At 40.2% G+C, this 13,544-nt stretch overlaps 1 protein-coding gene and 1 long non-coding RNA gene across 2 annotated transcripts in view; one reads left to right on the forward strand and one right to left on the reverse strand.

Annotated features, from left to right (window-relative positions):
* Positions 1-5,048, forward strand: part of DKK2 (dickkopf WNT signaling pathway inhibitor 2) — a 101,556-nt gene extending 96,508 nt beyond the window's left edge. Inside the window, exon 4 of the mRNA XM_010999055.3 lies at positions 2,759-5,048. Coding sequence (XP_010997357.1) covers positions 2,759-3,009 — 251 coding nt within the window. The 3' untranslated portion in view covers positions 3,010-5,048. The remainder of the gene's footprint in view (positions 1-2,758) is intronic.
* Positions 5,049-9,755: 4,707 nt separating this feature from the next.
* The window catches only part of LOC116157735 (uncharacterized), a 200,789-nt gene continuing 197,000 nt past the window's right edge, over positions 9,756-13,544 (reverse strand). The window contains exons 5-6 of the long non-coding RNA XR_004141878.2: positions 13,191-13,323; positions 9,756-10,229 (exon numbers count right to left, since the gene is read on the reverse strand). This is a non-coding gene — a long non-coding RNA (uncharacterized LOC116157735). The remainder of the gene's footprint in view (positions 10,230-13,190; positions 13,324-13,544) is intronic.

Genomic DNA, 13,544 nt, shown 5'->3' on the forward strand with positions numbered 1-13,544 from the left:
TAATTTAAAAAGATACATACACCCTGCTATTAATAGCAATATTATTTATAATTGCCAAGATATGGAAGCATCGTAAGTACACATCAATAGATGAATGGATAAAGGAGATGCAGCATATATATGTAATGGAATGCACTCACCCATAAGAAAGAAGGATGTTTTGCCATTTGCAGCCCTTCATTCACTTTTTTTTCCCACTTCAAAAACCAGAACTTTATAACTGGCATAAACATTTCCATTGCATTAAAAAGAGCAAAATACCTAGACATAAACTTAACCAAAGAGGTTACCTATACTCTGTAAACTGTAAAACACTGATGAAGGAAATTGAAGAGGATACGAAGAAATGGAAAGATATCTTGTGCTCTTGCATTGGCAGAATCAACAGCATCAAAATGGCTGTACTACCCAAAGCCATCTACAGATCCAGTGCAACGCCTGTCAAAGTACTCATGGCATTCTTCACAGAACTAGAACAATTTCCATATTTATATGGAACCATAAAAGACCCCAAACTGCCAAAGCAATCTTCTGTAGGTCTTTTTTTTTCTTTTCTAATGACTAGAGAAGTTCTTTTAATATTTGTTGTAAAGCAGGTTTGGTGGTGCTGAATTCTTTTAGCTTTTGTTTATCTGTGAAGCTTTTGATTTCTCCATCAAATCTGAATGAGAGCCTTGCTGGATAGAGTATTCTTGGTGGTAGGTTTTTTCCTTTTCATCACTTTAACTATATCTTGCCACTCCCTTCTGGCCTGTAGAGTCTCTGCTGAAAAACCAGCTGATAACCTTACGGGAGTACCCTTGTATGTTATTTGTTACTTTTCTCTTGCTAATTTTAATATTTTCTCCTTATTCTTAATTTTTGTCAATTTGATTACTATGTGTCTTGATGTGTTCCTCTTTGGGTTGATCCTGTGTGGAACTCTCTGTGCTTCCTGGACTTGGGTGACTGTTTGCATTCCCAAGTTGGGAAAGTTTTCATTTATCTCTTCAAAAATTTTCTCAGGTCCTTTCTCTTTCTCTCCTCTTTCTGGGACTTCTGTGATGCGAGTATTAGTGTGCTTCATGTTGTCCCAGAGTTCTCTTAAACCATCCTCATTTCTTTTCATCCTTTTTTCTGTTCTGCAGTAGTGATTTCCACTAGTCTGTCTTCTAGCTCATTGATACATCCTTCTGCTTCACTTAGTCTATTCTTGGTTCCTTCTAGTGTGCTATTCATTTCAGTGATTTTATTCTTCAACTCTGTTTGGGTATTCTTTATATTTTCCAACTCTTTGCTAAAAACTTCACTCTGTGCATCTATACTCCTCTTGAATTCTCTGAACATCTTTGCCATCATTACTTTAAACTCTTTCTCAGATAAATTGCCTATCTCCTTATCACTTATTTCTTCTTCTAGGATTTCATCTTGTGCCTTGGCCTGGGAGATAGTCCTCTGCTGCCTCATATTGTTTATCTTTCTATTTATATTTTTAGGCAGGTTCGTTACGTTTCCCAGCCTTGGAGAGGTGGCCCTCTCTGGGAGACATCCTGTGTGTCCCAGCAGTACACTCCTCTTGTCAGCCAAGGGCTAGGATCCAGCTGGTCCCAGTGTAGAGTCTGGCCTGTTTGTGGATTCCTTCCACAGGCTTTGGGGTTGCTGTTTTCTTATTTCTGGTATCTGCCCCCTGGAGAATGAGGCTGGACTAGAGGCTTATGCAGGTTTCCTGGCAGGAGGAGCCAGTGCCTGCCCACTGCTGGGTGAAGCTTGGTCCTGGCCCTCTGGTGGATGGGGCTGTGTTCCCACCCTGGATGTTATTGGGCCTGAGGCTTCCCTACAGGCTGTTGGGTGGGGCTAGGTCTCGGTGCAAATGATCCAATCAAGATGTCAGCCTCCAGGAAAGCTCATGTAGATGAACATTCCTGGAATGTCTGCCACCAACCTTTATGTCCCCTGGGTGAGCTGCAGCTATCCCCTACGTTCCCAAGAGACCCTCCAAAACCAGCAGGCAGGCCTGGCCCAGGTTCCTATGAAATCACTGCCTCTGCATATGGACCTGGTGCACTCGAGATTCTAGGTACGCTTCCCAAGAGAGTGAAATCTGTTTCCCCCAGTCCGGTGGGGCTCCTGGAGTTAAGCCCGCTGGCCTTCAAAACCAGATGTGCTGGGGTCTCCTCCTCCTAATGCCAGAACCCTGGGCTGGGGAGCCTGACGTGGGCCTTAAAACTCTCACTCCAGTGGGAGGGCCTCTGTGACTGACTTACTCTTTAGCTTGTGGGTCACCAACCTGGGGCAGGGTAGGGTATGGGGCCTAATTATATCACGAGCATGCCCCTCCTACCGTCCTGCTGTGGTTCCCTCTTTGTTTACAGTTGAAGACGATCTTCTTTGCTAGGTTCCACTTTTTCAATGGTTGTCTCCAGTCAGTTGTGGTCCTACCACTCTGCCATCTTGTCTGGAAATCCCAAATTAGTTTAAAAGCAATTCTTTTTAGTTACTCATTCACCTAGTAAAAACAAACAAACAAAATAATCAGAGAAGTATCTAGAAGCACACCATGGCAAAGTAAAGAGAAATGAAGCACACTCCTAGCTATTCAGACAGCAAATAATGGACATAGACAATAAGGGATTTAAGTGATTAGAGGTAGACCCAATCGATATGAATCTAAGACAACATGGAAGATGGTGTAAGTAAAAATATTTTATGTGCTTCTGATTGCAAATTAGAATTTTTTCTAAAGTGTCACAGTACTATCTTTTGGTCATTATCTCTGTAGGGCATGAAGGAGACCCCTGCCTGCGATCCTCAGACTGCATTGAAGGGTTTTGCTGTGCTCGTCACTTCTGGACCAAAATCTGCAAACCAGTGCTTCATCAGGGAGAAGTCTGTACCAAGCAACGCAAGAAGGGCTCTCATGGGCTGGAAATTTTCCAGCGGTGTGACTGTGCAAAAGGCCTGTCTTGTAAAGTATGGAAAGATGCCACCTACTCTTCCAAAGCCAGACTCCACGTGTGTCAGAAGATATGAGCACCTCTGAGGAAACGCAGCATAGCAGACTGTGAATCAGTGTATTTAATGCATTAGAGCATGGTGGAAAATAGGATTTGGATTTCAGAAACAGGGCTAAAATGAGGAATGTGATAAGAATATAGATCACAGAAAGAGAATGGAGCAGATTAGAAAGCTGTAGTACAATCAGTGTGTTTCCATCATGCAGCTTGTTTATGTAAATAATGTACACATTTGTGAAAATGCTATTACTGGGGGAAAAAAGGCAGAGTGAAATTACTGACAAATACCATGTAACCTTCCAAGAGTTTTCCCGAAGGATCAGTTTCCTTCAGATTGGTAATTGCCTATAAAAATAACCTAAAAAAATTTCTATTTAAAGGTATTTAACAAAATATTCCCTGGCATACAAACAATAGACTCTAAAATATGTTAAATAGGAAGTGAAAGGCTGGAGCAGAGTTAATTTGCACTACTTCTACTGCTCAAAGACCTTGGTAGACGAGAAAAAAAGCAGTCAATACCCCCAAATTAAAAATCATCACAGGTCTTTTGTCACGGCCTTCAGAAAAAAAGACTTGTTTTTCCTCACACTGCTTACATTTTTCCAAAATTTAATTTCACTTATAATTAATAAGAACGAGTCTTATCAATCAGACCAAAAGAGTTCATTCAGATTCTAAAGTGTTTAAATTGCATCTCTGTTGGTTATATGACTCCTGCTTTTATTTTCCAAATTATTGTGAACAGCACAGAGCAGAATTTTCAGATTGCGAAGATTTTAAGATGTCCACGATACGTGGTAAATAAAGCCACCAGATCATATTTTTTTTTAAGCTTTGGTATGTCCTATGCTTGCTAGAATTGGACCTTTATTCTATTCTTTACATGCTCTGCAGTATAGGAGGGTAAAGCTGATACAAGAGACTTGAGCTACATCTGCCCTGCAGGGAAATGGAGAAAACTCAAGTGTCGAGGTTTTGGCAACGCACAGCTCAAATGTCTGAAGGACAAACTGACTTTTCATATCTGAAGCCCAAGGCCACACAACCTAAATGGAAGTTCTTCCATGGGATCTGCTTTCACTGTATTTACTACGCAGGTGAGTTCAGCCTGAGGTCACTACTTGACCTCAAAATATTTATTTTATATTTTTGAGGTCCTAAAATCTCAACATGAGGAGGTCTCATGAAACGGACTCCAAGGCAGGCGGGATAAAGGCTTCATCGCCCTCGGTAAGCTTCTAACTGGCAGATGACACCACCTGATTCTTCTGCACTGACCTCTCTCTGTAAGAGCTGTTTTTTGCCAAAGATACAGTTTCTGTTTTTTGCAGTCATTGAGATTAAAAAACATAGACGGAATAACCTAGAAAACCTACATTTTGCTAATCTATAGAAACCACAGGTTCTAAATTTGAATCCATTTTATTACTTTTTTTACTTTTACTCAGTTCTAAATATTATGTCTACAGCATAATGCAAAAAAAGTTATCTTATAGTTGTTACTGTTGACCTTTTCTTTTATAGACTGCAAGTCACTCCTTAATTGTCTTTTACTTAAATCCCATTTGCAGTCTCAAATTCAAGTTCTCCCAGTAGAAATTGAACCTGAGCCTGCATGTCTATTAAGAATTTCAGCTTCCCACACACATTTACTAGTATGATTAAGATTTACATTTTCCCCACATGTCTGCTAAAACAAAAATTATTAGACAATCTATCCAAGAACCAAAGTCTGTACAGATTTCTCTGAGCTTGGCAACATGAAAATGGAACATTTCAGTCAAACATTTCCTATGTAGCAATTACATTTACAGTCTGGTTTCTGCATTATTTCCCTTACGTACATCCCTTCAAAAATTATTATTTGAAGTAATTTATTTACAGGAAATGTTAATGAGATGTATTTTCTTATAGAGATATTTCTTACAGAAAGCTTTGTAGCAGAATATATTTGCAGCTATTGACTTTGTAATTTAGGGGAGATGTATAATAAGATAAAATATATTAAATTTTTCTCCTCCAAAAATGGAATTCAAGTTTCCTTGTGTTTTGCTTATGGGAAAAACTTTCATAGAATCATAGATTCTGAGTTCAACAGGACTGGGTCTGCTTTTGCAGGCTTAGCCGGAATCCTTTGGATGACTCCCCATGAGATGCTCCGAGGCAGTTTACTGTTACTGAAGGTGCTTATTTCACAGCAGGACAGCTGTAATTGTCTGAAAGTTATTTTTTCATTAAACTAAAGTATTCTAGCTTGTGCTTTCCAACCGTCTATTCTTACTTTGCCTTCTGGAACAACTTAGAACAAGGGCTCTCCAGAAACCACTTTGAAGCATTTGAAGCCACCTAGCCTATTTCCTATAACCTTCTCCCAGGTTAAAATTTCCCAAAATAGAGATGCAACATGCTTAGGGTATTGGTTCATTCCCCTATATAGCACAAAGATGCTACAAAATATCTTTATCCCGATATGACTACAGACTAAGTTACCTGGTCCTGTGCGAACTCAAATCTACTTCCCAGGAAGGTCTTTCCTCTGCTTCCTGAACACGAAGATGTAAGGAATGTTTAAGCAACATTACTCACCAATTATGAGACCGGGAGTGGCTGCAAGAGCCCACGTTGTATTAGAGATGTTAATGGGCTAGAAATGTGGAAAATAATCCATTCTACTGTGTCACAGAATGTTTAAGTACAGTATGGCAGCTTAATGAAACTAAAGCAGTCCCATGGCTAGAGGTCAGGGTTCAAGATATCTCAGTGCTGCTGAAATAATTCCCCACATTATTCTAATTAGTCACTTAAGTATATTCTTAAATAGCTCTCCATTTCGTCAAATTGAGAACATTTGTATTTCCTAGCTACAGTGTATTTTTAGATTATAACACTCATATGGTTGATATTTTTCTTTTCCACTGAGCTCAGTGAGATGCTCTGAGAAGTGATGAATTGTCCTGATCTCCTTTTTAGCCAAGAAACAAAATACCCTTATCATAGCCTTAGGATTTGAGTGGGGAAACTATCAATTACACTTTTCTGCTCCCCCAAATTCAGGCCATTTGAGAAAACGGTTAAGAAAGAAGGACAGATGACAGAATAACCCATGGCTGATAGTTAATACTGGAGAGTGTGGCGTCCGTCTGTGGACAAGAGGACACCAGAAAGAGACAGTCCCTTCTCAGACAACACCAGACGTCAGTGTGACCTGCTGGAGCTGCCCCGTACAACTTAAGAGTGTGGATGGGCAGCACAGAAGGACACACTTTCTTCTGGTAGGCAGGGCCAAAGAAGAAGGGTGGGGAAAGGACAGAACTATGCATTTCTTATTCAAGAATCTCATTTGAATTATTCCAGAACTGGGTAATTCATAACACATGAAAGGAGTGAGGGAGGGCAGGAGTGAGACAAAGATCATTATACACTCCACATTAAACTAACATTAAGGATTAGAAAAGAGGAACCCCCCACCCCAGATCCTCATTCCCCAGATCTTTATATTCTTAGCCCATTATACATAACCATCTGTCTATGGTAAAGATACGGATTTTGACCAAATCTGACCGGCTGCCGACCAGAACAGGACCTGATGAGGTCATTGCCCCAGTGCCAATCAGTCCTTTATGCATCTTCTTGGGACCAGTGGTGAGCAATTTAGATTTTGTCCCTAGCAATTGCAAAATGGAGAAAAATAGTTCATTAATTCAATGGACTCTAAGACCACACTATACTCAGGACTGAAAAGGGAAAGGAAAACCTCCTCTTTCTTCTTACCATCCCAAATTATGTCCATTGTATTATCCAGTACAGCCAATCAGAGGTTCTGCAGTGAGATTAAATAACATGTGTACCTGATAATAAAATGTATAATAAAAGCACTTCAATCATAAAATTCTGACAATATAGAGATGCCCCACTTTTGAATATAAATCCTGTTCCATTAAAAAAAAAATCCTTGGAAGAAATTAACGTACAAAATTTAAATCCTCCTGCATGTTAAGATAAGGTGAAGTCCAAAGAAATTTGTCTATAGTAGCTATCTTCCTCTTTCGAATAAGGAGTCCAAATAAACTGAAATTCAAGAATCCTCAAGTTAATGGCTAAAGTATTTCAACCTTATTCCATATTCCTCTCTCAGTCAGAAGGGTACCTGATGCCTGGGTGAAGGGGGACTCCTTCAACAGCTACAGCCAGGACAGCATCTCAATGGAATGAAAGACTTCTTAATGAAGTCCAATAAATTTTTAGGGCACACAAGGTTAAGTCAAAAATGTCACCATATTTAGAAAATAAGCCCATCTGTGGCTCACAGAGCAGGTATCTCAGGCAATGTGCTAAGAACACGTCTAGGACGTGGTGGTGTAAAAAATCACAGCAGAGGTGCTTGGAATCTGAGTGAAGGAAGATGGGTGGAGAAAATCTTTGTCTTTGCTTTGCTAAAAATGTCAACCAATCCAAATCAGTTGTCTGGAACCCATGACCTGTGTACTGGAACTTACCTGGGAAAAATGTCCCACCCGGACGTTAGCTCCAGCACTGTATTTTACCATAAAACAGAGTAGGAGGAGAATCTGGCTGTGTATTACATCCACTTTTAGAGAGGGAGTGGCACTACTGCTTTCGTGAAAACTGGTCAAGTTTAGGAATTCGCCAGCGTGTTAGCGTCCTTGTGGCTTCTTTCTTCTGCACCCAGCATATTCAGAGATCACCAGTGCTTAATTGAGAATAGGTTTGGTTGGGCAAAGAGGCCTCCACTGCTTTGCTACTTCTGAAAATTATTTTAGCAAAGGGTGTTCAGGGGCATAGAACACTTAACGTTCTTTCACTCAACATACACTCGCAGAGAGAAACTTCTATTGTGCTGGGCAGCTTTGTAGGAGGCACAGTGGGCAGACGCAGAAAACCAAACCAATAAAGTTCATCCTTTCACTGTTTTTACCATCCTGTTATTTTTTAGGGCTGTAGCTTGGAAGCAGAAAATAACTAAATAAGAATTACATAAATACTAGAGGAGACAGATGGGAGCCCTACGAAGAAAACTGAAGCAGGGTAAAGGAACAGAGGGACACAAGTAGTGCTATTTTAGTAGTCGGGAAAGATCTTAGGAAGCAAATATGAGTAGAAACCTGAATGAAATGAGGGGGTGTTGTGGAGAAACAGTGGCACAGGAAGAGCAGGAGCAGACTCTGACAAGACGGGAAGAAGCTGATGGAGGAGACTGGGATGGAATGGGTAGGGGGAGAGAGACAGATGAGGTCCGAGGAGGAGCTCGGTCAGACTGTGTGGAACCTGATGACCATCATAACTGCATTTATTTTGAAAGATGCATGAAGCTGGCAAGAGCTTTTGAGCATGGGAGTAGCATGAGCTGACTTGTTTTGAAAGGACCCCCCAGGCTGCTGTGTAGAGAAGAGACAAGGGCATCCAGGCAAGAACGGCTGGTGACCTGGACCGGTGAGGTAAGGCACTTAGGGCACACTGGAGGTGGAGGCAACTGGACTGCTGCTGAACTGCATGATGATTGTGAGAGACAAAAGTAAAATCTCTTTAGGCTCACAAGAGGATCAAGAACAAAGAGAAAGTATTGATGAGAAAAGAAAGGTTAAAAAAATCCCACTTTTCTGTACAGTGCCCTTGTATTTAATGTATAAAGAAATGACTGTCCTCAGTAGAATACTGACAACTCGTAGGAAAATTGCCGTCTGTAAGCTTCTTGCCAGCCATATTGAAAACTTAAGAAAGAATTATATAAAGAAGGGACTTCATTAACGAAAAAGAGGACTTGTTGGCTGCACAAAGGAAGCAGTTGCAGACAAATGGAAGAATGAGGGGGTGTCAGGAAGATAAAGGAAAGGGAGTAAATGGGCCAGAGCACAGAGACTGAGGAGAGAAGTTCAAGTGAGAGTATAAGAAAGAGAGGCAGTAAAACTACAATGAGGGATCACCTCACACCAGTCAGAATGGCCATCATTAAAAAGTCCACAAACGGTAAATGCTGGAGAGGGTGTGGAGTAAAAGGAACTCTCCTACACTATTGGTTGGAATGTACTTTGGTGCAGCCATTATGGAAAACAGTATGGAGATTCCTTAAAAGACTGAAAATAGACTTACCATATGATGTACCAATCTCATTCCTGGGCATATATCTGGAAAGAACTCTAATTCAAAAAGTTATATGCATCCTAATGTTCATAGCAGCACTGTATACAATAGCCAAGACATGGAAACAACCTAAATGTCCACTGACAGATGATTGGATAAAGAAGCTGCGGTATATTTATACAATGGAATACTACTCAGCCATAAAAAAGAATAAAATCATGCCATTTGCAGCAACATGGATGGACATGGAGATTACCATACTAAGTGAAGTAAAACAGAAAAAAAATACCATATGATATCACTTATATGTGGATTCTCAAAAAGAAAAGGACACAAACTTATTTATAAAACAAACAGACTCACAGACACAGAAAACAAACTTAGGTTAACAGGGGGGAAAGAGGATGGGGAGGGATAAACTGGGAGTTTGCGATTTGCAGATACTAACTACTATATATAAAATAGATAAACAACAAGGTCCTACTGTGTAGCACAGGGAACTATATTCAATACTTTGTAATAGTCTATAAGGAAAAATATGAAAATATATACATATAAATGAATCACTATATTGTACACTAGAAATTAACACAACATTATAAATTGACTATACTTCAACAAAAAAAAGATGCATCAAGAGGAATGCTGGAAATCCTAAAAGGTGCTAATAAGAAGCTTCAATTTGATGCAGATGTCAAAGGGTGTCAAGGAAAACTTACGGGAAGAGAACAGTTGACTCACAGCAGTAGGTTTAGAAAATTATTTTAGCAAAGGGTGTAGCTCAGGCAACACTCCCATTGACACTGGGCCAATGCATTGCATTAAAGGACAATCTGTCAAAGCAAGTCATAGGTCTCTTTGAGTCTTAAGTAATTGTATAGTGTAGGACCTGGGAATTCTAAAGAAATAACAATATGCAAGTAATTGAAGTACTTTCATGAGAAATACACTTGCCATCATGCCTCTCACACATACGTCATGAATACCACAGTGCATGAACCTTTAAATTTCCTGGGGGTCAACACTTCTTATAGATGCCATGGACTTGTTTTATTTGCTCCACACCTTCCCACTTCGCTGCACCTGCTGCACCAGTCATCATTCTGTGTTTAATGGCCAGTCAGCCTCCAGGGCCTAGTAACAGATGGTGAACATCAGATCAGCTAGTGCATGTCAAATATTCTAAGTCCTACTTAAGCTTTTCAGGCAGACTTTGAAATTGAGATCATTTTATCTTCCGTTACTTTCCCCACCTTGCCTGTGGCTCTTGACAGCTGTGTTTTTGTCTGTTCCAACAGCTATTTATTCTGTGCCCAATAGTGTGCCATATTACTGGGCAATGTCTATGGAAATTTCAAAACAATATGCAAGCTATTTAAGTCCACATCTTAAAACTTTCTAAGATCCAAATATAGTGATACTGCTTTCTATAATGCCTGAGAGAAATGCACAGCAAAACCCCTTTTTACACTTCAAGGGACCTCGAGTTCTCTATGGGGAGTAGATGCCCCAAAACACTATGGGCTTCAGTGAGGGACTGTTAAAAATCAATGTTAGCTGTGTCAGTTTCTGGTACACAGTACCATGTCCCAGTCATGCATATATATGCATACATTTGTTTTCATATTCTTTTTCATTAAAGGTTATTACAAGATATTGAATTGTAACTGACTATACTTCAATTAAAAAAATAAAGTTTATGGTAAGGAAAAAAATCTGTGTTAACTGTGGAGAAATGTGGGGATGCTGCACAAATTTTCTTTAAAATAAAAGCAGTAAAAACACCTTGAAAACAGTTTGGATTTGTTTCGTAAATGAGTATGAAGTCACTCAAAACACTGAAGGTTACAGATGAGAATGTGTATCTGTTCTTTAACAGGGAAAAACAACCTTAGAAAAAAACCTACTCAGTGTTAAGAGTGGGAGGGGCTGAAGAGAGCGGCCATCTGGAAGAGACAGAAGGGCAGAGGCAATTCAAGCAAATGTTCAGGGAGCAGGGGATATGTGACCCTTGGAAAATCTTTTGTTTTGGTATCCTTGAAACAAATCAAAGGGAGTACTTAAAGAGAAGGATGGATTGGGTCAAAACTGGCTGTTACGGGTGGGGGCTTCACAGAAAAACCAATGACTTAGCGACTATCCAAAAGGAGCACTGTGCTAGTCCAACATTCCTTTCTTATTCTTCAGGTCATCTGACCAAGAATCCAGCTCTTACCTCATCGTCTATTGGCAAAGAAGAATGTTCATAAGGGCTCTCCCTTGGGATACATACACAATAGTGATGATAATCATTACTATTTATATAGCACTTTTTACTTTGCCTCAGAAATGCCATCAAATGTATTTCTATACTTTGTTCATCACAACATGCTTGTAACTCCTGTCTCTTTTGAATGTTGACCACAGACCGGGTGCTGACTTAGTGATGCCCCTCCAGCATCTCATGTCATTCTTTCCAGCAACTACTCTACAGCGAAGAGGAGTGGAGCCAGGATTTGAAACCGTGACTCTGAGGCCAGACTGTGAACCCTTATCACTTAGCCTGTGCCGTCTCCATTTGGAAATAGCAACTCCTTTTAGGATTACCGGGGATTCTGTAGCTTGCCTGCTGTCACAGAGCCCAGCAGTATCAGAGCTGAGCTAAAGACTGGTTTTCATACCCACTTCTTCACTCCAGGATTTGCTGAGTACTTCCTAAAGCAGTTGCCTTATTTTATAAATCCAATAAGCAATTAAAATCTTTCCAACTTAGGATATGGAAAGCAGTTACAAAGGGAATCTGGAAATCCAGATTTTTATGTAAGAACGTTCCATTTTCTAAATGCTAGCAAATAATACAAATTTTCCTAAAATCAGTATCCAAGCCAGCACACTATTAACAAGTGGTTAATAGACAACACTAAACATACTTGGAAGCTGGATGTACTTATGTTCCTAACACTGTCTACCTTCCTTTCCTACATCGCCTTATTTTACCCCTGAAAGCACAGTAGTCAGCGCTGGGGTCAGGGCTAACCGGAGAATCTAGCCTTCTCTCCCAGCACATGTTCCCAGCCGCTGCTTTCTTTTCAGGGGACAACCTGCCTAGTTAGTATTGTGGACAATGGTAGCAAGAACAGCTTATAGGTATGTAACAGTTTATAAAGCTTACAAATAAACACTCTTATCATTTGATAAGTGGACAACTGAAAGGACAACTGAAATCAAAGCTCAAAATTTCCCAACAAGAATGGAAAGCAGGAATGGGAGTTTTCAAAGCAGGATCTGGAGAGTATATGGCTGGAATCAGCTTTGGTGTGACTAACAAGCTAAAATTGCCATTGAATCGCCATCCCAGCCCATCTCACATTCTGCTGTGAAACAGAATTCAAATCAGAAAATTAACCGTCATTTCTTTGAACATCTTGTCAATTTGTAAAAAATCAGGTAAGATTCCACTGAACTTGTACTCTCATCTATACTGCTTACCAAAACATTCTCTCTATTTAGATAGCACACAGAATTACTAAACATAAGTAATTTGCAGTAATAAGTAAGATGCAAAAGTGTAGAACACTCTTTGTGTACATTTGAAAAAATGTTCAATCATCCTGTCAGGGAAATGGAAATACAAACTGAAAAAAATAACTTCCCAATGTCACTGAGCTGCGGGCCAGAGGAAGTGAAGGTGGAGATTCGTCCAAATTATGACCAGTGTGCTTTACTTGTAAGTCAAGTTCTTTTATATAATCTTTTAAAATAGTGCTATATGTCTTGTTTCTTTGCCGAGCGTGGCCTAGAGAATGTGTCCGCTTCTGGGGGAATGATGATTTCTTGTATTACAAACAGTGCTTTCCAGATGCCATCTATCCATTCGTTTTTTTCATTCATTCACTATGGTTGGCCCCTTAAAGAGGAAAATGAGGCTGACTGCGAGTTCAGATTTTGTTTAATGACTCTGTATAATGACCACAATTTGCTAGTTAAAAATAAGCCACAACTTTTAGTTTGTAACTGGTTTCCATATCCTAAGTTTGAAAGATTTTAATTGCTTATTGGATTTATGTAATTACTAAAGGTTGTAAAGTATTTGAAACAACTTAAAAAAAAAAGTACCTGGCTGTGCTGGATGGTCTTCGTTTGCCCTCCTATGTCCCAGGAAACTGAACAATATCAACTGTGGTCAGTGCGCTCCTTATATCTCGAGCTGCTTGTTGGGTTTGGCCAGAGGGAGACAACTGAGGAAGATCTGGGAATGAGAACAAAAGGCTCAGAGTAAATCTCTTCTTGGCTCTTGACATGATGTGGCGGTGTCTGGTGGGTGTGGCGGTGTCTGGTGGGTGTGGCGGTGTCTGGTGGGTGTGGCAGTGTCTGGTGGTGGCGGTATTCCTCCACCAAAGGCCACAGACAGGGATGAGCACCCTTCCTCCAACTCCTCTCCAGGTTTGAGCAATGACTCCTTCAGGAGTG

The sequence above is a fragment of the Camelus dromedarius genome, chromosome 1, assembly GCF_036321535.1.
Source record: "Camelus dromedarius isolate mCamDro1 chromosome 1, mCamDro1.pat, whole genome shotgun sequence".
NCBI classification, from domain to species: Eukaryota; Metazoa; Chordata; class Mammalia; order Artiodactyla; family Camelidae; genus Camelus; species Camelus dromedarius.